This window comes from Haliotis asinina, chromosome 3 (genome assembly GCF_037392515.1).
Source record: "Haliotis asinina isolate JCU_RB_2024 chromosome 3, JCU_Hal_asi_v2, whole genome shotgun sequence".
Lineage (NCBI taxonomy): Eukaryota > Metazoa > Mollusca > Gastropoda > Lepetellida > Haliotidae > Haliotis > Haliotis asinina.
Window position 1 is genome coordinate 58,053,104 of NC_090282.1, and position 26,266 is coordinate 58,079,369.

General features: G+C 40.2%; 1 protein-coding gene across 1 annotated transcript; it reads left to right on the forward strand.

Annotated features, from left to right (window-relative positions):
- Positions 1-2,125: 2,125 nt before the first annotated feature.
- On the forward strand, positions 2,126-23,283 carry LOC137276924 (uncharacterized). The gene is made up of 17 exons (XM_067808571.1): positions 2,126-2,240; positions 3,640-3,791; positions 6,448-6,578; positions 9,279-9,414; positions 11,071-11,139; positions 11,783-11,895; positions 12,455-12,536; positions 13,978-14,145; positions 15,824-15,910; positions 16,376-16,470; positions 17,005-17,112; positions 17,669-17,729; positions 17,840-17,947; positions 19,071-19,135; positions 19,801-19,872; positions 22,409-22,578; positions 22,962-23,283. The coding sequence occupies exons 1-17, from the start codon at positions 2,129-2,131 to the stop codon at positions 23,105-23,107; spliced, it is 1,875 nt and encodes a 624-aa protein (XP_067664672.1). The 5' UTR covers positions 2,126-2,128; the 3' UTR covers positions 23,108-23,283.
- The last annotated feature ends 2,983 nt before the right edge of the window (positions 23,284-26,266 follow it).

The following is a 26,266-nucleotide window of genomic DNA, read 5'->3' on the forward strand; positions in this document are numbered from 1 at the left end:
TGCGATTTCTCCTCATCTGCTTATCAGCTTCAACGACCTTGACCTGGTACAACTTTGTCTCTCATACACATCTAAACTGTTATAAAAAATATATATGCAAGAAAGCCCATGTAAGTCAGGATTTCCACAGTTTAGGAAAATAAGAAAGGGCTCAGGCTTTCATTCACCATACTGTGTTTTTCTATTCTATTTTGATTTTTATTCTGTAAACCATCTTCATTTCAGAGACTAGTTGTTAGTCTGGGCGTCAGTGAACATGGATGTAATGGACTGTCTATTAGTATTATTACATTAAACTATTACACTAAACACAGAAACTAGTTCTCGGGAAGGAAACATTGATATTGAAGGCGTACACAACACAAATATCGCCGTCGTCTGATCCTCCGCCATCTCCTCTATGAACACTTAGTTTGACTGGTTCTCACGAAACGTATTCCCTACTGGTTTCAGAGAAATCGGGTTAGTGAGAGAAACATCACGGCGAGGGACACCACCCTTCCACACGTTTGGAATCGAACCCGGCTCTTTGGCGTGATGGGCGAAAACTTTAACCACTAATCTCCCAGAGATTATGGTGCAGCGTGTGGTTACCGGCAAGGTGGCAAGAGACTTAAACGGTTAAGGAAAAGATTCTCTTTATATATACCCCTCCTTCATCAGAGGTTGAAATATTTGCTTCTTGCACTGCCAGGCATTTATGACACGCACACAAGCACGCACGAGCACACATACGTGCGCATGCACACACACACTGCACGCACACATGCATGCATGCACGCCCATACACATACGAATGCAGACACATACGCTTGCAAGCACACACACTGCACATACGCATACACACGCATACGCACACAAAGAAAGGATTTTTTTTACCTGATGTATATACTCAATTTCCTAAGTGGTTTACACAAGCGTTTTCCATTGTTCTCTTTCAGGCTGAAACCAACAAGCAACAAAACACGATAGCATAAAATAGCAACATAAAATACTAACAGTAGAAAATTCCATGGAACCACGTGGCAGCATGAGTTAAAACGGTAGTGTTCGTGGCAATAACGTCAGTGATAATAACAATTATTTTAGTAATTAAGCTTTCCAAAGTTTCTAGATATTAAGGTTGAACGAATGGTGGTTTTGACGCAATCGTCAGAGGTGTTAGAGAGTTGGGCTTGTCACTTAAACAGTGTCAAGAAGCTTGTCGAAATTTCTATACTGTCTGTCTGATAGATCTTTAGATAGATCTGTCTTTAGATGCACATAAATCATCTACATATTTCTCACAGAAACAAAAGAAAAATGATCCCTATTTACTATGGTAAACAATAAATTGCACACGCACACACGCAGAGAGAGGGAGGGGAGAATGAGAGAAAGAGAGAGAGATGGGTTAAATTTGAAAAAAATAGATGTGCAGTGGCATTTCGACAAATCGAATACGATGGTACACAATTTGTACATTTTACTGAAACAGTGCACAAACTATCCTGGTTAATATTGACATGCACAGGCACACAGACACGCAGACACATATGCACACTCACGCGCACTACAAAGGGTTAAAGTTAGAGGAAAAAGAACACGCAGAGACATTTCGACAAAATTGGCTTTAACTCAGCTCTCATAAATGGCTAGTGAGGCAGTAAGTCTCTCATTAAAGCGCTCTGGATGCTGCAAGCCTCCATGATGTCTGTTTAATACAGCAATGTAGTTTAATAGGAGAGAGGCTTTGGAGGGAATACTTTAGAAGACAGTATCGCGATCTCACAAAGTCATGATAAGCGGATTAAAAACACGTAGGTGAGATATTTCGCATGAGAGATCTGCACATCCTAGGTTGGTAATAAATCCCTTTGTCAAGTGGTATTAGATTACAGTTGCGGGCTCTGGGGATAGACTTGAACTTACTTTCATTTAATTGCAAAGCCCGGAGTGACACACAGCCGCCATTTCACGTCCCGGGGGTAACTGAGACCCCTTACACCTTAGGTAATGCATGGTATACACTGTACGTGGTTATTATATTTCAGACCATGAATAAATAATAAGGCGACTTATTATCCTTGATTGCAGTTAGGGGGAGTAGGAGAGTGAAGCCAACTGCATTCACCAGATCACTGCAGCCATGTCCACGTCCACATTCAAAGTTTCTGCCAAATGTCTATTTGCTTGCTTCATTTCCAGCGCGGTGCTTGTTGCTGTTGTCGTGATAGCCACACAGCTGGCTCCGTCAGCTGGTGAGTGTTCATTTCATATGTCATTCTGACAGCTCATGTACATTTCACATATCGTAATTACTGTTTATGTACGTTTCATGCTCGCAATGAAAATGTTTCCTCCTCTGGTGGGTATGGACTGTCATTCAAATGTGTGTCAAATGCAACGGTTGTAGTTACATTTTTAACCATGTTTACGTTCTTGGTTAAAGGTAACTGTTTAAGTTTTAATGTTCAGATTAATGTTCTGTTTTATCTGGTACATTATTTGAGTATTCATTCTCAGCTTTGTACATGATGCAACTAGACATGTATGATGCATATTACACATGTGACACAGATGAATCGTTTCACTCACGTATTTGCATTACAACTGGTATTCTATATTACATATACATATACACTGTGATAGTATTAAGTAATATATTATACATTCCTTTTCGAAGAAGGAATCCAAATCTCTACAAACTTTCAATGATCGCCCTTTTAAAATTGCTGAAATTGAAAGGTACTTTTTGTATACCATGAACAACACCAACATGGCGTAAACAAAACTGACTCTTGTACAACTATTATGCTATTTCACATGCATTCACACAAGGAATCAAACATCACGGCCGTGTGAGGTGTAGCTGTTGCCACCACGTTGATGCATTCCCCTCCACAACGACATGCCACTTTGTCATTTTACACCGCTAATGCCATGGGTTTGAAAGACGAGAACCTTCAGTAGCGCCACCATAGGTCAAATCGGGATCTATGACCTTTCACTCTGTGTAACGAAATGTCGGTGTACCGACTGTCACGCTCCCAGTAGCGTAGTTTGTAGAGTATGTAGTGTAAAATGACAAAACTGACTCTCTGATATGATTTTTCATCATGACAGTAATTGTGAACAAGGTGTTCTTTCGCATTTCTTGCTTACATCGCCAATGGTTCAAGTTTAAATTTTTAGTGTGAAAGTGAAGAAGGAAGAGTGAGGGGTGGACATCATACATATTACAGCATGTGATCTGGGTTTCACATGTTCCTCTTTTTTTAGGGCTAAGATTAGAAAGCTCTTTAATAGGCATTTGGTCACCACCATTTTGCATTATGTGATGACTTTCATTGAGTGTCTGTTTTCCGCTGTTGTACAGGAAATACGTCAGCTAAGTAAATACCAGACAATGCAGTGATAGAAATCTTAGGCATCGATTTTTGCAAATAGTATACGATAACGTGTATCAACCACGTCAGCAAGTGTGACTACCCGACCCCGTTAGTCGTCTCTTACAAGCATGGCTTGTGGAAGACCAGTTCTGTCCGGGGTTTTCACGTGTCATTTTCCTATGGTCAAATTTATTACCTAATTTTGACAGCCTTACACAAATACATACGTAGGTGGTGTGACAGCAATTTTACGGGTTGATATTTCAAGGTGGGTCGGCTGGCACTGGCCTGCGGTCACTGGAGGCTGAGTTTTACCGATGGCGTGAGATGGATGCTCCGGAGTTTGCCACGGAGACTGGCGTCCACACATACGACAACACAGTGGAAGATTTCAGCATGGTGTCTTTGGAGACGAGAAAGGTGAGTTAACGGCCTTTGTGGCACGGGAAACGAAGCAGCTGAAAGTGTCAGGGTGGTCTCCCTTTGCATGGCGTACTTATGGACGGTTTTAGAGAAGGTCTGTAACGCCGTGTCGTGTGGAGAGCGGGAATGTCTGCTAGATTGGGTATCTTGATAATTTAAAGAAAAAATGCAATGCTGTGTGTTGTAGACACAAGTAAGATCTTGTAGATAGTGTGTGTACCGTGAACAGAAGAAATGGTTGTACGAGTGTGTGTTCTGATCAAGTTCTGCAATAGTGTGTCCTGTAGACAGAAGTAATGTCTGTTAGATTGTGTGTCCCGTGGACAGAAGGAAAATTTGTTAGAGTGTCGATCCTGTGGACAGAAGGGAGGTCTGTTACCGTGTGTCCTGTGGATACAAGGAAGGTCTGTTAGACTTTGTAAGTGTTTTGTGGACAGGACGAAGGTATGTCTGACTGGCATGTGCCCCGAAGGGAAGGTCTGTTTGATTAAATGCCCTGTAGACAGGAGAAAAGTCTGTTAGATTGTGTCACGTAGACAGAATTGTGTGTCCTGTAGACTGAATGAAGATTTGTTAGATTGTGTTTCCAGGTTGTTTCCAAGTCTGTTTGGTTGTGTGGCCTGTAGGCAGAATGAACACCTATTAGACTGTGTGCCCTGTAACCGGAAGGAAGGTCTGCTGGATGGTGTGTCCTGTGGGCAGAAGGACGGTTTGTTAGATTGTGTGTCCCGTGGACAGAAGGAAATTCTGCAATGCTATGTGTCACGTGGAGAGAGGGTAGGCCCGCGTGTTTGAGAGTCCTGTGAAGAGACGAAGAGCATGCTAGGTCACATCCTGACAATATAAGGAATACATGCAGTCCCGTGTATCATTTGGACAGAATTAAGTTCTGTTAGATTGTGTGTAGTTTGGGTAGAGGAAGGATATGCAAGTCCATGTGTATAGCAGACAGAAGGAAGGAGGGAATGCAACACTGTGCGTTCTGCGAACGGAAAGAACATCTAAATATTGTGTGCCCTTTGAGCAGAGGAAACGTCTGTTCGTCTATGTGTTAGGTAGAACACAAGGAACATCTGCAAAATTGTGTGTCCTCTGGACATAAGAAACACCTGTAGGATGTTATGTCCTGTAAACAGAATGAAGGTCTGTGCGAGTATGTATTCTATGAACAGGAGGGAGGTCTGCAAAAGTATGAGCCCTATGAACAGATGAAATGTCTGCAAGATTGTGCGTCCTGTGGACAGAATGTCGGTCTGCAAGTTTGTATGCGTTGTTGACAGAAAGATATTCTGCACGACTGTGTGTCCTGTAGTCAGAAGGAAGGTCTGCACGACTGTGTGTCCTGTAGTCAGAAGGAAGGTCTGCACGACTGATAACATTGTTCCACTGGATAGATCGAGGATACTAAACCACCTTCCGTGTAATACTATTTTTATTAAACGAGTTAATGATTTGGTATCAGACGAGCGAAAGCGAGTTTGATACTAAATCTTTAACTAGTTTAATGAAAATGGTATTTCACGGAAGCGTGTTTAGTATTCTGTTTATTACTCGCCAACATAAATTGACAGAAACTGCTGCGAAATTGTCTACAGTCTGAGGACTCTCAGCTTTCAAGTCAAGCAAGGTCTAGTAAAATCGCGATATTAGCGTTGTGACGTCACCACAACTTTGAACCATTTTCACGAGATGCGTCAAGCGGTACTGCACTAGTGTAATAGTGAAGTGAAAATATTACACTGCAGTATCTTCAACGGGCGAGTAATAAAATGCATTATCAGAACGACTGTCAGTCTGAGAGATTTTCCAGCTTGTTGTGTCTGTACAGACAGACAGTCTGGTGATGTGATGTTCCTTTCCAAGTTCAGAAAGACTGTAACTCTAATGGATCTTCCTCTCCATCGAGTTCTTTATCAGTTTTCTTCTTCAGCATTTGTTTGTGTACTGAGGGATTGTCAGCTGACACCTCTTTGCTCGATGTCAGGTCTTCATCTCCAGCATTTGTTTCTGGACAGACGGATTGTAAAGTTATAGGGTCTTCATCTCCAGCATGGTGTTTATGTAACGACAGATTGTAAGGTTATTAGGTCTTTATCTCAGGCAAGGTGTTTAAGTAAAAACAAATTGCAAGGTTATAAGGTCATCATCTGAGGCAAGTTGTTTATGAACAGATACCATGGTGTTCGGCAAAGCGGGTTCAACACTAGACACAATGCCAGTCGGTGCTCACTACAACACGTCCAGTATTCAAAGTTTCGCTTTGATTGGAGTAAATGGACTGCATGTCTTTGTTTATTCCAAAATTTAACGAGATTGAAAGTAGTTTCCCAAATTTTAAACACACATAAACACTAATCAGGATGTTTCAATAAAATAGACATTGTACTAACGTTTTTAAGGGAATCGAAATGTGTGTAATATATTCCGAAATTTAAGGTAATTATGACACTCACATGACATCTGTTCCATCTGGACAGATAATGGCTATCGATCTGTATTCTAGACTGACAGCTCTTGCTCACTGATGGAAATCAGTTGCCTCAACCACGTGGGTAATTGAATAATGTCACTGGAAAGCTCTATACATTTCTGGTTAGGTTATTCTAGGTCTCGGAGGGAGGATTGTATAACGCCGTACGATATTTACATTCAGGCCATAATAGATGACTTCATCACCCGACTCGCATCCATCGACACCGACCACTTGACAACGTCGGAGAAATACAGTTATGAAGTGTTTAACGACACCCTGTCCACGTTTTCGTCCAACCACCAATGGAGATTGTAAGTATTGCACCCCAGTATGATGCTGGTATTGAAAAGATGCGTGTCAGTATTTGCTGCAGCTAAAATACGCACCTCTACATTCATTTTGGCTGCAATTCTTGTCCCTCAGTTAGAATTATATTGTTATGTTGGCACAGGTACCTAAAATACGAGACGTAATATTGTACTTAGCAACATACTGATATCGTTTCATGAAATACACTTTCCCCTTCGCATTCGCTTGGTAAATATATCTTCTTTGAGAGGCATTTTAGAAGTTGCATAGGTGAAGGAAAACCCAATTCTGTGGATCGTCAGTTTCTTAATTGCAATGACTGGCAACGAGTGCGATCACCCGTAATTAGCTTCTGTGTTGTGTGTTGTAATCACAGTCAATCGGTGATACCCTATTAGTCAGAAGCCCCAATAATGAGAACCCCTATTGTCAGAAGGATTAGTTACGGTTGACCAACTCCTTACCTATAGGAATAATGGAACATTCCTAATTAGGCTAGCGTAATTAGACATAAGCGTGTGTGTTTTAAATGAATTATTTCAAATTGAGAAGTATAAAGAGTGTGTTTATATAAGTATGCACATTTTCACCTTAAAAACAACTGAGGGAGAAGTGAGAACCCCTATTGTCAGAAGGATTAACTACGGCATCACGTAACTATCTCAACTGATATCTTGTGTTGAGACATGTTATATATGAGCTGCAAAATGTCCATCATTAACCACAACCATGGTACATCCCAGAGAGGTTCTCTTCAAGTGTTGTTCGATAACTACCTGTTCAATAGGAACAAAACCACCACCACCACTGCCCACTGGAGATGTGTTGTCAAGACTTGCACAGGCAAGTGCACTACAGTAGGAGATTATGTAAGGAATTCCACAGAACACAATTACCCGCCGCCGGACAGTACAAGACTGAAATTCGTCAGTTCCATGAGGAAGCGTGCTCGAGAGGAACCTACAACAGCCATGCCAGCCCTTTACCAAGACGAACTCCTGAAGTACCACCAAGAAGATGCATCCCACCTTCCTTCCTGCTCCACTCTTGACAGTGCCTTGTACAGGCATGGGAGTCACACCATCCCGAGACTGCCCCAGACCCTTCTGGACGTTAAACTAGATGGAGTGTGGACACAAACATTGGACTCTGAGCGATTCCTACTCTTTTCTGATGGTGATGACGACAAGATTGTTGTCTTTGCGACTGACGCCCACCTACAAGCCCTTCAGTCAGCCTCAACTATCAACATGGATGGAACATTTGCTGCCAGTCCTGATCTGTGGGATTAGTTATACATCATTCATGCGAGGGTTGGCTCGTCATCTTATCCCTTGGTGTATGCCCTTATGTCGAGTCGGACCATTGCTGCCTACCGTCGTCTCCTGAGTCTTCTCAAGACTCATGTTCAATAGCTCCTGAACAGACCTCTAGCTCCAGCCAAACCTTTGGCCCGAGGACAAACAACTGCCTTGAGGGTTTCAACAGCCGCCTGAATGCCAGCCTCTCAAGTCGTCACCCAAACATCTACAGACTCATCGAGATCCTCAAGAAGATTGAGAAGGCCGACAAACTGAAGATCTCCCAGATTGACTTTGGTGCCGCTCCCCCGCCACGCAAGAGGGTCTACAGGGAGATTAACCATCGGCTCGGTCGCTTGAGGGATCAGTTGCAACAAGGCATTAAGACCTCCACACAGTATTTGGATGCTGTTGGGAAGCTTGTAAAACTTGGTTGAAGTGAACAGTAGACAGTGAACGATGGACAGAAGTGAATGAAATGATACAGTGATAGTGCTAAAATGACTCTTATTATTACTCTGACTTTTCATTGTAAACAAATAAATGCTTGAACCAATATGTGTTATGTTTTCTTGGTAATTAATGAATCGGGTTAGTCCATTTAATTATTAGGGGAGCTGTGGTCAGCCTACCTTGAAAAATACCTTCTGACTAATGGGGCTTCTGACTAATGGGGGGACACCAGTCAATCAGTGCTTAAAATCATCCCACTCTCTTAACATCATTAATTACCATTATCAACTCATCATTAATTACCATTATCAACTCATCTATTGTTTAAACTCTCTGCTCAAATCACTAAATAGCAATTGAATGTATATCAAACGTGTTACCTTTATGTACTACCTATGCACCTATATATATGTATATATTCTATGCATTAACGAAGTAGACAATCATGAGAACTTGGTTTTCCTTGATACAGTTATGCTCACGACAGTTACTATATTCCATGCTTTGTGGGACAATTGTGGGACATTAATGCATTCTCACTTTATCTCGAGTCACATTTTCTTATCCACAAGACTTTTGGACACTGTCTAACTAATTATCTAATTTTGGTAAAAGTGCAAAAAGTAAAAGGTCTGATAGGCTCCTGAATTCATGTTTTCCGTTTTACCGATAAAACTGCGTGTTAGATATTGAAGTGATTTAAGGTCTTTAGTAGAATAAATCGAAATTAACATGTACAGTTAAAGTATAAAGGATTAATCAATGTACTGTTTGAGCATTTAAGCTGAGGAACACCCTGAGTGGTGGCTGAATGAATACTTTGAAGGTTTAAAAGTTTTGGAAGATATTAAACATGTTACAGAAATAACACACGACAAAACATGTTGACCTGGAAGTACATGCGTATGACAGTTACGACAATAATATTATTGGATTCACATATTTCAGTTACGGCCCTTTGAATCCTCTCAACTTCCTGGAGGGCGACCAGATCGATCCCGCATACAGAGTACGGCTCCTTAAATATGAAACAAAAAAGGATTATGAGAAATACCTCTCCCGGCTGCAATTGTGGCCTACTAAGGTAAGTTCGAATGACTGAGTGAGTGAGTTTTACGCCGCACTCAACTATATTCCAGAAATATCGGCAGTCTGTAAACAATCGAGCCTGGACCAGACAGTCCAGTGAACAACATCACGATCATCGATCTGAGCCATCTGGGAAGCCTGTGTCAATCAAGTCAGCTAGCCTGACCACCCGATCTCGTTAGCCGCCTCTTACGACAAGTATAGTCGCCTTTAAGGCAAAAGTTCGAGTGAAATGGGAACAAGGCTTTATACAAGTGTTTGTTGGTATTAATATCCAACGTTTTACATACTGTCTTCACCACACATGGGGAACGTAATGTCAAGCCCTTAAGATATGTCATAAAGACAAAACATAAGATCTGTATGTTCGTAAGAGACGGAGGAATATAACCATTGATCGTTTCACTCCAGTCGTCGGTAGTCTCTTGTTGGCCTGACGGCTGTTGTATAATAATAGCATCTGATTTACATAAGACTGAGGTGTATTATCCCTTGTCATGGGGTTCGGGAACATATCGTTTCAGTTGATGATTTAATTACCACTGAAACGGCATTTCTTGTGACTGATCATCAAGCTAAACTGATCAAGCTTTCTGGTTCAGTATCTGCTAATAGTGCAAAGCATCTGGTTTTAGACACTACTGTTACCTTTACGACAAAGAATCTGCCCATGGTCCCAAGAATCTGGTTGTAGAGACTACTTTTAGCTTTACAATAAAGAATCTGCTGATAGTGCCAAATATCTGGTTGTAGACGCTACTGTTATCTTTACGATAAAGAAAATGGTGATAGTGCCAAATATCTGGTTGTAGACGCTACTGTTATCTTTACGATAAAGAAAATGCTGATAGTGCCAAATATCTGGTTGTAGACGCTACTGTTACCTTTTCGATAAAGCATCAGCAGATAAAGCCAAATATCTGGTTGTAGACACCAATGCTATCATTACGATAAAGAATCGCTGAATATCTTGTTACAGACACAAGTGTTACGTTTGCGATAACAAATCCGCCAAAATTGCTAAATCGCTGGTTGCCTTTGCGATAAAGAATCTGCTGATAGTGGTACATATCTGGTAGCAGACACGACTGTTACCTCTACGAATCTGCCAAAGTTGCTAACTATCTGGTTGTAGACACTGCGGTTGCCCTTTGCGATAAAGAATCCACTTATATGGGAAAATATCTGTTTGTAGACACTAATGTTACCTTTATGATAACGAATCTGCCAAACATTGCTAGTGCTGCCTAAACATCTGGTTGTAGACACTACATTACCTTTGCCATCTTTGCATCTCCTGACAATATGTGTTAATTTTTATTTCCTCGTTTTTCTAGAAAACTAATTCTAAATGTAATCTCTACATTTTCCAGCCCTATGCTTTAAATGTCTCATTGTGTATAAAAGCAGTTCACATAATACTACATGTAGACACATACGGGAATAAAATTTATGGTATTATATTAACACATTTGAAAGTAGATGGTTGAATGTACGCCTCTTGTACAGAAAATGAAATATCTGCAGAGGTATCTGCTTTGAATTTGAATACGTATTAGTGTGTTCTTATGTTTTCATTTGACATATCAAAATTAGTTTTGAGTTTTTACTTACATACAAATACATATAACAATATTGCCATATGTTCTAGCTTAACCAGTACATCACACGGTTCAAGGAAGCGGCCAAGAACGGACACACTTATCATCGTGTATCAGTGGTAAGGCCACATATAGAGCAACCGTTACAGGCAAAACATAATTGCGTCATAGTTTAAAAGAACTTGAATGCAACCACCGCTGTATCCACACTGGGGCCAGAGGTCTGTTACAGGTAAAACTGGATATGGTATATCCGATTCCACATCTTGATATCGAAAGGATACAATTAAAACAGCATTAATTGTGTTTGATTTCACACATATAATAAAATATAATGCTTTTGAATAACTTACTTACTTATAAAGTCCTGGGGCTTTTGAACTATTACGATAATTATAGTCTAGGCATTGGTATAATTTACTCTGGATTACAGCGTTAAGATAACATATAATATGCAGACATGAATCAGCAGAAGAATATGACTTTAATTTTGAATACATTTTAACTTTCTAAGACAATACCTGCTGGACAAAAACAAAAACAGCAAGATGCAAGATTCGAATCGTTTGAATATCACAGGTTGCCTGAAGTGTACGATCCGATACTCATGCTTCAAACAGTTCAAAGTTAACATTGAGGTGTTCGTTAAGATAAATACGTTTTTACCGACTCCTCGGGTCCCATGCATAGATGTACCCTCGATGTTCATCGTGACCCTTTCTTGACCAGTGAAGAAGTTATAATGTACATCTTGATTTTCAGGACAAACTCCCAGGACAGATTCAGGAGCTGCTTGTGGCAAACCCTGAGTCATCTGCCTTCTACAAGCCATTTACCACGGACCTCGACAAGCTGACTGTGTCTACCAGTGACAAGTATGCGCAAGAAAACGAAGACATAGCTAAAGATATATAGTTTGACGTCTCTACTCGCCAGACTATCAAACGGATTGACAAATCGTATAAGGCTTCACATTTAAACTCGTTCTGCAGAATCGCGAGTGTATTACAGTATTGAGTGAGAGAGTGAGTGAGGTTAGTTTACGCCGCACTCAGCAATACCCCATGCATATGACTGTGGTTTGTAAATAATCGAGTCTGGACCAGACAATCCATTCATCAACAGCATCTATCTATGCAATTTGGATATGATGAAAATGTATCAACCATATCAACTAACCTGACCACCCGATCCTGTTAGTCGCCTTGTACGTTAAAAATAGGATGCTGAAAATCAGCTCTAACCCGAATCTTCACGTTTAGGACAGTATTGGCACAGGGTTCGAATCTCCGATTCGCCTTGATTATGGAAGGAAAATGTTGTCATGAAGTTGTGGTTTGGTGGCTTGAGTTGCGTGCAATGAAATAACGGCATACATCGTCCTCTGACTTGTGTCATAACAACCGTTCATCATCCATAGTCTTTTATTTCCAGGACAGACATACGTTCTCGTGGTCGACAGGCCGTGATGAATCTGCTGGATACGTTCAGAAAACTCAAGGAGTACATTGAGCAGGTACCCTTTGGATTGGATTTCATTGGGTGATGATATAGAATACTGATAATTATACTCTGCTTATTTGCTAGAAGCTGGCGGATAGCAATATCCAGGTAGTGCTCAATTTTTAGTTCATGTTATATTCGTTTGGTAAGTAAAGATGTATGGTGTTTTTGGCTATATCTCAGCAGTTTTCCGACAGAAGGTTTCTCTCAGTGTGCCTGCGGGGATTCGAACACGGGCCGGCGGACTGATTAGCAAATTCTTCAACTATAAGGCTAGCCACGCACCCTCAATAAATCAGGGGCGGTGAGTAGCCTATTGATTAAAGCGTTCGTCGTCACGCCATTGACCAGGGTTTAGTTCCCCAAAGGGTACAATGTTTGAAGCCCATTTCTTACATCCAGCGCCACAATATTGCTGAAATATTGCTATTGCCCAATGCTAAACTAACTCACTCATCTCACTCGAGAGTGAGTGTATGAGCATGTTTCTATATTCGTTGATTTCGTGTGGAAATTTCTTGTCGTATTCTTATGAACCCTATGCACGAATATGCACGAAATGTTCCAATAGTCTTCAGTAACAATGACAAACGACAGTCGATGAGGAAGCACTTTAGCGGTGACGCCTTCAGCTTCCTTAGTCATGTGCTTCATACTTAAAGAGAAGGACCTTGATGGTCTTTCCCCGATCACCTGGTGATGTCAGTGATTGGAATATCCTAGTAACAGTTATTTTTTTCTTTCGGGTGTGTTTTTTCTTTGACATCTACGAGTTACATGTTAAGGTGTAAACTTGATGGCGTTTAATCTCCTTGGTTTGCCAGCACTTCAGACGCTTGTTGTTTGACAGGCTGGCTGATACAACTACTGTCTCTCATTAACGTCGACTGACGTCCCTCATTGACATCTACTGACGTCATTCACTGACAGCTACCTTTACTCATTCCCACCTCCTTACTGACAGAAATATTGCTACTATGAGTCATGATCCACGTCCTGTTATAGGAATAGATCTCCATCAGGACATTAACCCAGTCCCGCTGAGTGACGTAAGTTATTAATATCTACTGACGTCATTCATTAACGCCTACTGACGTCAAGCGTTGCCACCTACCGATATCACTCATACATAGCCTATTTACGTACCTCACTCACACTGATTTACAGCTGCGGCAAGTGAGACTACTTTGAGTCACGCTCCACATTCTGTACCACGGTTTCATCGTCAGGACATTTCGAAAGTAACACCTACAGACGTCACTCATTCACTCCTACAGACGTCACTCACCTCTGTGTTCAAAATTATATGACTGACTCCTGTTCTACTTGTGTCACTACCTTATGACGTCATTACTTTATGACGTCACTCATTCTGACGTCTCTAAATCACACCTACTGACTGGCAGGTGTCTCTGGAACTGCTAATGTGAGTCACGTATATTGTTCTGTTTCAGGACTACATGTTCCAGACACGCACCACGTATGGTGTGTTGGGACTGCCTAAAGGAAACGACTTGTACCGGGCCTGCCTCAAGTGGCACATCTCTGTGGATCTGACTCCAGAGGAAGTACATGAGAAGGGCAGGGAGGAAGTTGCGCGGATCAGCTCAGAGATACAGACGGTAAGATAATGATGACAGTTATTAATTAGTGTATCCACCGTGCTGAGATGAATGGCAAACCTACTCAGTCCTTCGCTGAAATGTGAAACAAAAGGCTTGCTCTTTGCTCTTCTGAACCAGTCACTTTCACACAAAACGTGATTTTGTATCGAACAATGAAATGTAGATTATGTAATGACTTTAATGACACGCCCACGGTGGCGCATTGGGTATCGCGCGCTAGCACAAACATTAACTAATGGGCAAAAGAAACGATACCAAGTCCAAATCACTGATATTATAAAACGACAAACAGCTTTGTGAATAAAGAAAGTCGACTTTAGTAACAGATGTATGGGCAACCTACATGCATCGTTTCTTTTGCCAGTTAGTTTAGCATCTTAAGGAACACGATAGCTTGGTCCAATCCTCCTGTTTACCGTGTTCGCCATTATTGTGGTTTTGACACAGAGGTCCAATCACGGTACGACCAAACATGTAAAGAGGGCTTCCGGGAAAAAAATGATATGTCAAGGAACAGAGTCCTATTTCGCAACGCTTTGGGATCTGGACCCTTCAGTAATTGGAAGTCGGACATCTGGTAGTTTAGATCACGTACTTTGTGTACGCCTCTGACTCGTGTAACTTGGCACGGTTCCCACGACCGAAAGCTCTGAATACACAATGCCAAGTGGTCAGATGCAATTTAATATAATAATATAATATGATTTAATATTACCAATTATAAAAAAAGATCTGAGATCGTCATGTCATTTGATTGTTCTGTAAGTTATCAATTTATGAACTACCATCAAAACGTGTGACATTTAAAAAATAAGGAACATATTGACATGACATCTATTGTTTCAATACATAAAACGATATGAAAGCTCAATGCCATTTAGAAAGAAGGTCAAATGTATCATGTGCTATATTTGGGATTACTCTCTCTCCAAACTGTACACACTCTGTCATGTTTGTTTGGAATGTGTACTATCGGTCAATCAGTCGTCTAAACCACCCAGCCAGCGCGGCTTTGGTACTTTTCTCTGAAAGTTTAAGCCAAAATATAACGTGTTACATTTGACCATTTTCTAAATGGTAAGCGTATTCGCAGCTTTCGAGGTCATTTTACACAAAAAAAACCCAATAAACAAACAAATAATAAATAAATAAAAAAAGTAAAAAAACAAAAAAACAAAAAAAACAACAACAAAAACAACACTTCGTGGTCTACACTACCAGGTGTCCGACTTCTGTTTTTGTGGAAACCTGTGTAGCTTCGTCAGCTATACTCTTGACTTGGTTTGCTGGAGATTGTGTGGCTGCCTCTGAGGGTATGGTTTGACTCCCAGATGTTACTCAACTACTCAACTTCAAAGAGTCCTGGAATCGTAGAAAGTGTAATCGAAAGTATAACATGTCTTACCTAAATTGATTTGATTTCTAAAATCTGTAACAGTTTCATTGTTTTGATGTATTTAAGATTTAAAAAAAGAAAGAAAAAAACCCCGAAAAAAACCCCAAAACAATGTAGATCCTCAATATTATATCACATACATCAAACACACCATCATTCACATTCACAAAAAACGTTTTGATCCACATGGAAAACATGACACTTGTAGGACTTTACCTTTAATTTTTGCACATCTCCGTCTCGAGTATAAAACTATTTCCATCAATTAACTACTTATAGATAATGCTGAAGAGAAATTATACTGGGACCGTGGCGGAATTCTACAAACAGTTGAAAGAGCAGAGCCAGTTTCATCTGAACAGTGCCGTAAGTTGCGGTAATTCATGAACAGCGACAGAGAAACACAGCTACTTCGAATCTTTATAAGTCTTCGTATGACATTTTGTCACACTTATAAGTATTGTGTTGTACTGTGCACATACTATCAAAGTTTCTGTACGTGGAGCAGAGGGACATGAAATATATGGCGATTACATACTTGTGAATTTACAATTCAACTAAATAGATATCCTTAGTTCATTCTTGTGAGAACTATAATCCTTCTGTAGTCAATACTACCCTACTCTTTGACTAAAGAGCTGGTGTCTTCGAGCATATAAGCATATGTGGTGGTTTGATTTTTCAAATCCAAAACAAGGTTCTGACGCTTATATAAAGGTCAAGATTCTACCCATCCAATTGCATTTCTCGTATGTTGAATGCTTTTGATGTTGATATGGTATAAAGCACGCATTATATTTAATGAGGTAATTTCGTTTTGTATCGTTCCAGGAGGAACTCTTGAAGGAGTACCGACATATGGTATATGAAAGAATATATCCACACCTGTGGAGAGCGTTTAAGAATATACCAAATCTCAATGTCAGGTATGAAACTGCTTCCATGGCAACGCTAAAACGCCCCAGGTTGAATTTCTCTACCACCCTGAGGTCTGTGGTAATTTGTTATTAAAAGCCAGGTTTCAGTTGAAATCGCCGTTGCCAACGCTGGAATGAACTACACCAAAATCCCCGTGATCACTTTAGTTTTGACTGACATGACACGTGAGCGATGGTCTAGCCTAGTGGTTTAAGCGCTCGCTCGTCACACCAAATACCCGGGTTCGATTCCCCACGTCGTCATAATGTGGGAAACCCATTTCTGGTGTTCTCGCTGTGATATTGCTAGATTAATGCTAAAGGTGGCGTGAACTGGACTCGCTCACTCCCAAGTCTTGTGGCTGGAGCGTATGGTTGATGGTTCGACGCCCTAGTCGGATACTTGTTGTTACTTTGCCTGTCTACACTCCATTTCCCTTCACTATATGTCATCCAATTACTAACGGAGATTTGTACAACTGGTACAACTTTGAAGACTGTGTAAACTGGACTGAACGATACCCACTGTCTCTCTGTCCCCAGTGTGGAGGCAATGCCTAACGACGGTACTGGAGGGAAGTACATAGCGGGAACAGCCGACGGATCTCGACACGGGGTGTTCCAGGTTAACCTCAAAAGGCCAAACGAAACGTAAGTCCATGCTTTAACGTTAACACGTTCAGCCAATAAACAGGATATATTTCGGGAATAACTGACTGGAATATACAGAATCGAGTAAAATCCACCGACAGCGCCGCTTATATCAAAAGCAGATTTTAGAACACACAAACACAAGTCAAGGAAGCCGCGAAAACCCGGTTAGAATTCAGTGACCCATATTAATGCTTGTCTTAAGAGGCGACTAACCTGATCAGGTGGTCAGACTCGCAGACTTGGTTGACACATGTCATTGTGTCCTAATTGCGATGGTCGATGCTCATGCTATTGATCCCTGGATTGTCTTGTCCAGACTCGATTATCTACAAACTGCCGCCATATAGCTGGAATATTGCTTAGTGCAGCGTAAACTAAACAACAAACAGACAAGGCAAACAACACATCGACATGTGTGTGTACCCATGGTCACCACATTTGGTGACAAATATACCCATCGTTTAAAATCTTTATATTAGGATTTTAGAATGCTCCATAACATAATGTACGTAATGAATCCCAATTCTCAGTTTTTGTTGGTACTGTTTTACAGGAACACTTTCAGCATGATGGCATTGACTCTTCACGAGACGGTACCTGGCCATCATTTGCAGGTACGTAGCTGACATTACTGGTATAGACACGTTCTCATACCGCGGGTACATGTACAACAAAACTCCCTTTCATATGATCAGTGAATACATTCTGTTGTCCACTGTTTCAGTCGGTGTACGCCCTCACTGCCAGTCTTCCAGACTTCCAAAGAAATATTGAATATGAGAAATACTTTGCTGTTCCATATCACTTTCCGTTTTACACAGCATACACAGAGGTGAGTATCTACGTGTGGTCCAAATTTAAAAAAGAAACGAGAAATTCAAATTGTGATATTTAAGATTTTGTGATGATATACATGTATACCAATTTTACAGTTAATGACATGCAAAACAAATGAATCAGTTTCGCACACGCAAACACGCACACACATAAAGGCTCTAACACAACACACACACACACACGCACACACACACACACACACACACACACACACTCATTAACACTAATACTAACATTGACACTAACACACATTAACGCAGACAGACAGAGAGACCTGGTTTGTCACTCATCAATAATCTACCATGGTTCTTCTGAAGCTTCATTCGTCTTCAAATGTACAAAATCAGGCACCAGAACAAGAATATTGCGTCAGAATCCCAGGTATTTTTAGACCACTAACTCACTTGTTCGGCTGCTGTGATATCACGTTACTACTCCGCGTACGTAATAACAAAGAATCATACTGAACTGAATCCTAGGTAATCTTCGATTTAGTCATTGTTCTATCAATCCTTCTCGAAACAATCTAACGATAAAGTCAGGACTGTGTACGTCATTTTCTGGTTCAAGTTTCAAATTCATGAGGTATTTCCTCATTTTTTGTGTTAGAGTTGAATAAGAAAACCCAAAGTTACAGGTCTTACACGTCGTTTTAACTCAGCTGTCGTTAGCATACAGAATGTAACATTGATTTCGCTTAAATGCAACGTTGCCATAGGAACATTTACCTCCTAAATCACTTCAGCGAGAACAGTCTGGAGATCTTGTTATCAGAAAGAGATGATACATTGGTGACCCTGGGCAACTGCACCCAATAACTCTCTGTCTGGGCTCATGTGATAGTATTTATTTTAACGACAGTTCACAGAAATAACGAGAAAAGGCAATATCTCATATTGACTAAATTTCCAGATTATTTTCGATTAGGACGGTTTTGATATATTAAGTATGAAATTGGTTTTAGCTTGGCGGCTATAGCAAGAGATTCATCCCAATAGAGATCAAGATATTGTAATATATCAGCTGTAAATTACATAGAGTATGCGCTCTCTCTGCAGACCAGTAGCTCACTCCAGACTTCGTTATGAAATGCTTATTTTGATATATTTGGTTTTCAGGGATGGGGCCTATACTCTGAATCACTAGGGGAATATCTAGGTATCTATAAAGACGATAACGAAATGTGAGTATTAAAACAGTCTATACACTTTAATTTAATTTATGTTAAAGTTCGGGGTATGAAACTCAGCTCAACGTATGAACAATTTCAGCACAGGGCTGGTTAGATGTAAAATTTGCCAGCCCTTACCAAAACCTACCTGCCCACAAAATATACGCATATGTACACATGTCTAAATTTTAAGAGAATCTGGCAGTCAGTGCTGAAAATAACGAGTCCCAGGCAGTGGAGCAGACAGGTATTTCAAATACTGATGCTTTATATCGAGCTTTACACACAGCTTTTAGCAATATTCCAGCAATATCACGGCGGGAGACACCACATAAGGATTTCACACGTTGTACCGATGTTGGGATTTCGAACCCGTGTCTTCAGTGTGACGTGCGAAAGCTTTAACCACTAGAATACCCCACGCCCCTGCAGCCAGAGGCTCCTTATCACTGCTAGTTATTGACACCAACACAGACTTTCAGCAACCAGAAATCAGCATGGGTTGTTTACTCCCTTCAAAATTGAGTATTCAATAAGCGTTGTGTGTGAAATTCATGTTACTTCACATGCTGTAAAGTCAACGGCATTATTATGGCGTAAAAGCACCGATATTGCAGCCCTTTCTGCCTACGAATTTTATGCCCGTGATTTCATGTGGTTTTGCTTCCACTTTTCAGGCTTGGTCGATATGGGGAAGAGATATTCCGTGCTTGCAGACTGGTAGTTGACACGGGAATACATTACTTTGGGTGAGTTCCTAAAATGTCTTCAATGTACCGACAGACATGTAGTGTTATCGTAAAGTACATGTGTGCTTCACTGAACCACAGATGGACGGTCTACGACGGCACTCGTAGCCTCAAATATATGGCACTGGAGAAATATATTACACAAGGTACATTTAGCTGTCTCCCCAAGCTGTGAAGATAATCCCCTGTCTGAACACACAATTTCATGGTAGAGGTGTTTGACACCGGAGAAGGATGGGGATTTGGTTACAGGGCAGAAAACAATGTGTTATCAAATGTCAGTGTCTTTGCCATTGTTTAGTACTGTTTAGTAATAGCCTAGAACTGTCAGTCATGCAGACGTAACAAGCTGCCTGTTTGTTCGGTGCAGGTATTAAAGAAATGTTTATGAAAAAGAATACTACACCCTTCTCCCCCCCCCCCCCCCCCCCCCCACACACACACACAAAAAAAAAAACCCCACAAAAAACCACAAAAAAACACCCAAAAAACCCCAAACAAACAAACAAACAAACAAACAAAAAACCAAAATCAAACAAACAAAAACAAACACAAACAAACAAAAAAAACCCCCAAAACACACAAACAAACCAAAAACAACAACAAAAAAGACACAAACAAATAAAAACAAAAACAAAACCAAATAACAACACAAACTAACATAAAACCCCCATACACCAAAATACAAATGATACACTACATGAACGTACGTACTTTGTTAGTCTCTGCAAACTGATGTTATTTGCACTGAAATTTTTTAACTGTGTGTTTTCAAAACTTTCTTTTGAATTCAGCATATTTTGAAGATTGTGTAGTGAAAACACTGTGGCAATCGAGATTTATGGCACAAATCAATAGTTTATTGCGAGCTACACGAGCTCATTTGGGCTTGTGCATCATGAGACCGACGAGGTTCTCAAAGCTTTCTTTCAGTTCTCTCATGTAAAACAAACTATGGACCGATACCGTTTGTGTCGAACTTTGATCTGTGGAGCTTCTGGTCGTCTCTAAGTAACATTTGGTTATTTATTCCTTATTTTATGGTTGTATCGTACCTTCTTATGTAATCTTTATGTCTCAACGCCTAGGCCTTTATGTCTCAACGTCTACACAGCAGTGTTTGTAATCAGCACAATTCACACAAGCGTGTGTGCGTGTGTGCGTGCGTGCGTGCGTACGTGCGTGTGTGTGCCTGTGCGTGTTTGTCAATTACATTAGGGTCTTCAGCGGAGTCACAATATTGCATCGCATACACTAGATCTGACGTCCGAGAACTGTACCTGTTTTATACCATTCAAAGCAAGTAGAGGGAACTGGATTTACAAAATTGACAAAACGCAAATGATGAAGCTAAGGATGAAAGAGATGATGAAGAGAAATTAAGGGAAAATGTTACAATTTATTTCATTCCTTTGAAAATGTTTCATCTGTCTGGAATCCGATATGTGTCACTTTTTCTCACATGTATTGGCACTGGTTAGTGGTATAGAAAATGGAAGATCTCTTACATTGTTTGAATGGTATATTAAACTGAAAGTATTTCTCTCGAAATACCAGCTTCCTCATTTCACGGACTTGGTTTGAAATAATTAGCATAGCAACACATCAGATGAATACGTACAGATGTAATAATGCTGACTGTTGCTTTAAACAACATCAAACCCCACAAGAACGTTGACGTCAGTGCCCATGATTTGATAGTGTACCAGGTCATCTACCGCTATTGTGATTAGTCATCTTGGATCGATGCTTACATGATTATTCACGGGGCTGTCTACTACAGTGTTAATGAAATGTAAGTGTGTTAGTGTTTGAAGAAAGCCATTCGGTCTATTCCCAGCTCTCGATACTGGTATTTGAGTAATTGTCCAAACCTTTTGACAACTCACTACCTATAGTTATGAAACGGATATGCCACTAGTAGTGTTGTATACAATGATCATTCATGAGATGCCCGCGAAAGTTCCAGCACTTCGCAACAAACAATATGAATATTGGGATAACTGGATGATGAGACCTACTTATACCATGGAGAATTCTAAAATTGAGTACAGAACTGAAGTTCATACACTCACACAGTAAGGGCACCGACGTCAGAAGAATCCACGATTTCAGTCCTGACCTGCCACCCAGTGATTGTGCAGTGGAAGCAGTCAACACCGGCATAAAATCTCAGTTCCGTCCATGACTGGTACATTTATTATCAGCTTTACAACCCGGCACGTTGTTTAAACTGGATTATTTCTTCAGTCCCGATGAGTGCCAGTTTAGACAGCTTCCACTGTAATCGAACTTTGGTGACACACGATTTCTCAATAATGAACTGCACGTTACAACAGAAGCTTGGTTTAGGGACTAGTAAAAATACTTCTATTTCCAGGACATTGTAGGCTTGCAACACAAATGGGCAGAGTGCATCGAACTGAAGGGAGACTATAGTGAAAAAGAGTTCGAAACCTGTTCTGACTTTTAATTGAATATAAAGTTCTCAAAATGACCTCCTCTCGTATCTGTCTGCCTTTTTTTCTCGGCATAGGTGGACTCGGCAGGAGGCGATTACCTACATGACTGACCATACTCCCATTGGCCGGACTGAGATAGAGTCTGAAATAGACCGCTACATCACCCTACCCGGTCAAGCATGTGCATACAAGATTGGGGAACTTAAAATAAAGGAACTGCGACAAACTGCGAAGAGAAAACTAGGTTCGTCCCATTTGATTTCTGTGATATTTTAACTGACACATACCAAACCAAGATATTCTTTCCCACAATAACGACTTTAACACCTGGGCATTGCGTACGCGTTTGCACTCTTGATTGCACTGATTCAGTTTAAATGTTTTGTAAGACTAAATAAATGAATTCGCCCTAAATAAAAATTAGACGCTTAATAGGACACGTTCCCAAGTTTTCTTTTCCACACGCTAGAAAGAAAAACTTTTATCTCCTCTTGTTGAGTTTGAGTCCCCGAAATCATAATTGTCTCCGTTCAGAGATTTCAGAAATGGTGTAGGTTCATTATATATATACACGATCTTTAATTATTTCGCATTTAGCTTTTAACATTGTCCGCTTTATCATTTCAGGTTCAAAATTTGATATAGGTGACTTTCATAGCCAGATTCTGGAGAATGGTCCAGTCCCTCTAAGTCTCTTGGAGAAGATCGTCAATAACTGGATAAACGAAGTTTCCGGAAACGCAGCGACATCTAGCGGTGGTGGTTCCATGTGACACACTCTTCACTCTGTGATGCTCAACACTCAGATTAACAGATAGACTATGTTAACAGATAGCGCAGAAATTCGTTCATCTTTGTTTAACTTTTAGTTTTATGTGTAGAACTTCAGCTACAGTGTAAATACTGACATATATTTATGTACATCTACCTAATAAAGGTTTTTCACGATCATGATTTCATGTACTTCTCGCAAAGACAAAATATAAAAACTTGTCGAATGCCCGTTTTGAAATGCACAACTTAAGGCTCTTTGGAATAATCTCGGGAAGACTTCTGACATATATCTGAACATTCACATCAGAAGAATTAAAGTGTAAGACAAACCAGGTTTAAACACAAAATTCACAATATCGTTTCTGAAAAGAACATTGAATTACTAGTAGTTCTTCTCTTGAAACTAGGCATGCATGCTTTAATGAACAGCGAAGAAGCTTGAACCTTTGACACACTGGTAACCTCGCCGAAGTTGGGAACATTTCTGACAACATTTGCTTATGTATTTTTCATTTTCATAACCTCAATTCTTGCAAAAAAAATGTAATTATTATTGTGAATACCGGCAGAGTGAACGGTTTCGCTCTCACCAACTGTTGTTTTGACGGTTAGATATGGTTCGAAACATTAGCGTCTAATACGAAATAGAACCTGTTTATTCGAACAGCCAGCGTGAATATGATGAACAATATGATCACGTAGGAACTCATGTTTTATGGGTGAATGGGTTAACGTTTTTGATCTTCAGTAACCCATGCTTGTCGTTAGAGGGATCTGATCAGACTCGACGACTTGCTTGAAACATGTCATTGTATCCAAGCTCAATAGTTCGATGTTCATGCTGTTGATCACTGGGTTGTCTGGTCCTTTCCCGATTATTTACAGACCTCTGTCATATAGATGGGGTATTGCTGAGTGCGGCGTTAAACAACAAACCAGTCACGCTTTGAAAGATTTCATTTTTGTATAGCCATTAGTGAAATAACGTCGGATCACATATTATCCAGTTAAAGATATAGAGCAGGTAAAAGAGGTAAATCTACACTGAACTGAATATTTCTGTTTGAGTCCGTAGTTATTGTGGCTCTTTCGTATATCTGCTATTATCTGTGTGGGAGGTAGCTACAGGTTCCCGCATATGAAGATGTGTAACCAAAATGCATGTAATATAATAATCATAAATTCACGTGGTATCTGGTTATTTTCGTATCACTGTATTCCTAGTATGCTGATGCATTGTGTGTATACTTATAGCACTATGTTTATGACTATATCGTATTTAATGCTAATTATTTATTAATGATGGTTGCTAAAACCAAACCAGAAACCTTCGTAAAAACAAGAGAAGAAAACCTTACTTCCATCCAGATAAGGTAGTAGCGTTTTTGTCATTGGAAAAGCAATTTAGATTCTCTTTATGGAGTCCGTACGTCTTTTCTCAATCTCCTTGTCGGAAAATAACAGGTTCACGCAATAAAGAAGAGAATAAATTCAATCTTGCACTGAAAAAGCATCGCGTTCCCGCTATCACAGAGGCAAATTATAGTGGAATCAGACAAGATGATTTGGCATCTGACAATTATATCGCAACGCATGCGAAATGTGAAGTTTTTAACCTCCATAACAAATTGAGCTTACACATTCAGCAAAAATGGTTTGACTTTCTTGACTAAAAGATGCTGCGAATGAACAAGGCCACACCAGATTAGCATCGACAATAACTGAAGGTGAGCAATATCAGTTGGCCTGTAATTCCGACAGAATTACGTCCTAGACATTTTGTCACTCTGAAGAAAGGGGTAGGGTAGCCTAGTTGTTAAAGCGTCGCTTGTCAAGCCAAAACATGAGTTCGATTCCCCACAAGAAGACGTAATTCCTTCTATACAGTTACATCATTTGTTGCCATGGAAACCCAATCATGGGTTAAAATCCTGGTTCGCTATGGTAATGGTTAAAGGTTCAGCTGCACCGTACTACTGGCTCTGCAAAGTGGTAAAGTGGTCCGATTAGATTTACTTTTCTCACAATACCCGAAATGCCATGAAATAACTAAAATACAGCATTTAGCTCAGCTCACTCACTCACTCACTCATGATCCAAGGAAGGGAAGAAGTTGAATGGATTCTGTGCTGTGACTTAATTAGCTCTGGCTGTCAACTTTCTGTATCGAATATCTTAGATACGTACCTATATCTTAGATACGAGATTTGTCTGTAAACAGTGATAGGTTATGATAGCAAAACGTATTTTCGTCTTTAACAGAAACCAACGAAGGCATAGTTTGCCATGATTCCTTAAACAAATATATCTCAGAGAGTCCTAGCAAGTCTACAATATTTTTTTTCTGGTCTGCATATTGCATTTTGAAAATGAAGAAAGTCTTTTGGCTCTGTTCTGTTATTTTTCCTACATGAAAATAGGTGTAAAATAAGTATTAGGTGGTTTTTTTATGCGAAGTTATCGTTCATTTCAGAGAGAAGATGTTAGTCTATATGGCACTGTATCACAAAATGTAGGGCACAGCTACACAGCACCACCGCCTACAACAGCGATAGAGAAGCTGAAGTGTTTAACTGTGGGTTGTGCACTGACACAGTTTCTCGATCCAAATGTTGCAGATCCGATTTCTGTCGCTTGTTAGTACTAGTATAACATTGCAGACTCCTGGTGTTTCATTTCCTCTTTCAGACCTCGAGACTGATGCTCTGGCGATTGTACGTGAAATCTCCAGTCCATGTAGTCATGAAGATATTCAATCAGCTGTAGAATTAGTAAAGTATGTTCCTCTTCAGTTGAATGGAGTGCCTGTTTTCTCTGATTCCAGTAAACAAGAATGTATCGCCTTGGGCTAGAACGTTTGCACACAGTATGGACGTATGGAAGTATGGAAGTATGGAAGTATAAAAGTATGGAAGTATGGAAGTATGGAAGTATGGAAGTATGGAAGTATGGAAGTATAGAAGTATGGAAGTATGGAAGTATGGAAGTATAGAAGTATGGAAGTATGGAAGTATGGAAGTATGGAAGTATGGAAGTATAGAAGTATGGAAGTATGGAAGTATGGAAGTATAGAAGTATGGAAGTATGGAAGTATGGAAGTATGGAAGTATGGAAGTATGTGTTATCTCGAGGTGAATTACATATGTAGCAGTAGCCCC

Bases quoted from the DNA above. Each gene is read 5' to 3' on its own strand.
- LOC137276924 (XM_067808571.1), top strand. From the start codon at position 2,129: ATGTCCACGTCCACATTCAAAGTTTCTGCCAAATGTCTATTTGCTTGC. The intron at 12,537-13,977 runs GTACCCTTTGGA...GTTCTGTTTCAG, and splicing joins TCAAGGAGTACATTGAGCAG to GACTACATGTTCCAGACACG. The intron at 14,146-15,823 runs GTAAGATAATGA...AACTACTTATAG, and splicing joins TCAGCTCAGAGATACAGACG to ATAATGCTGAAGAGAAATTA.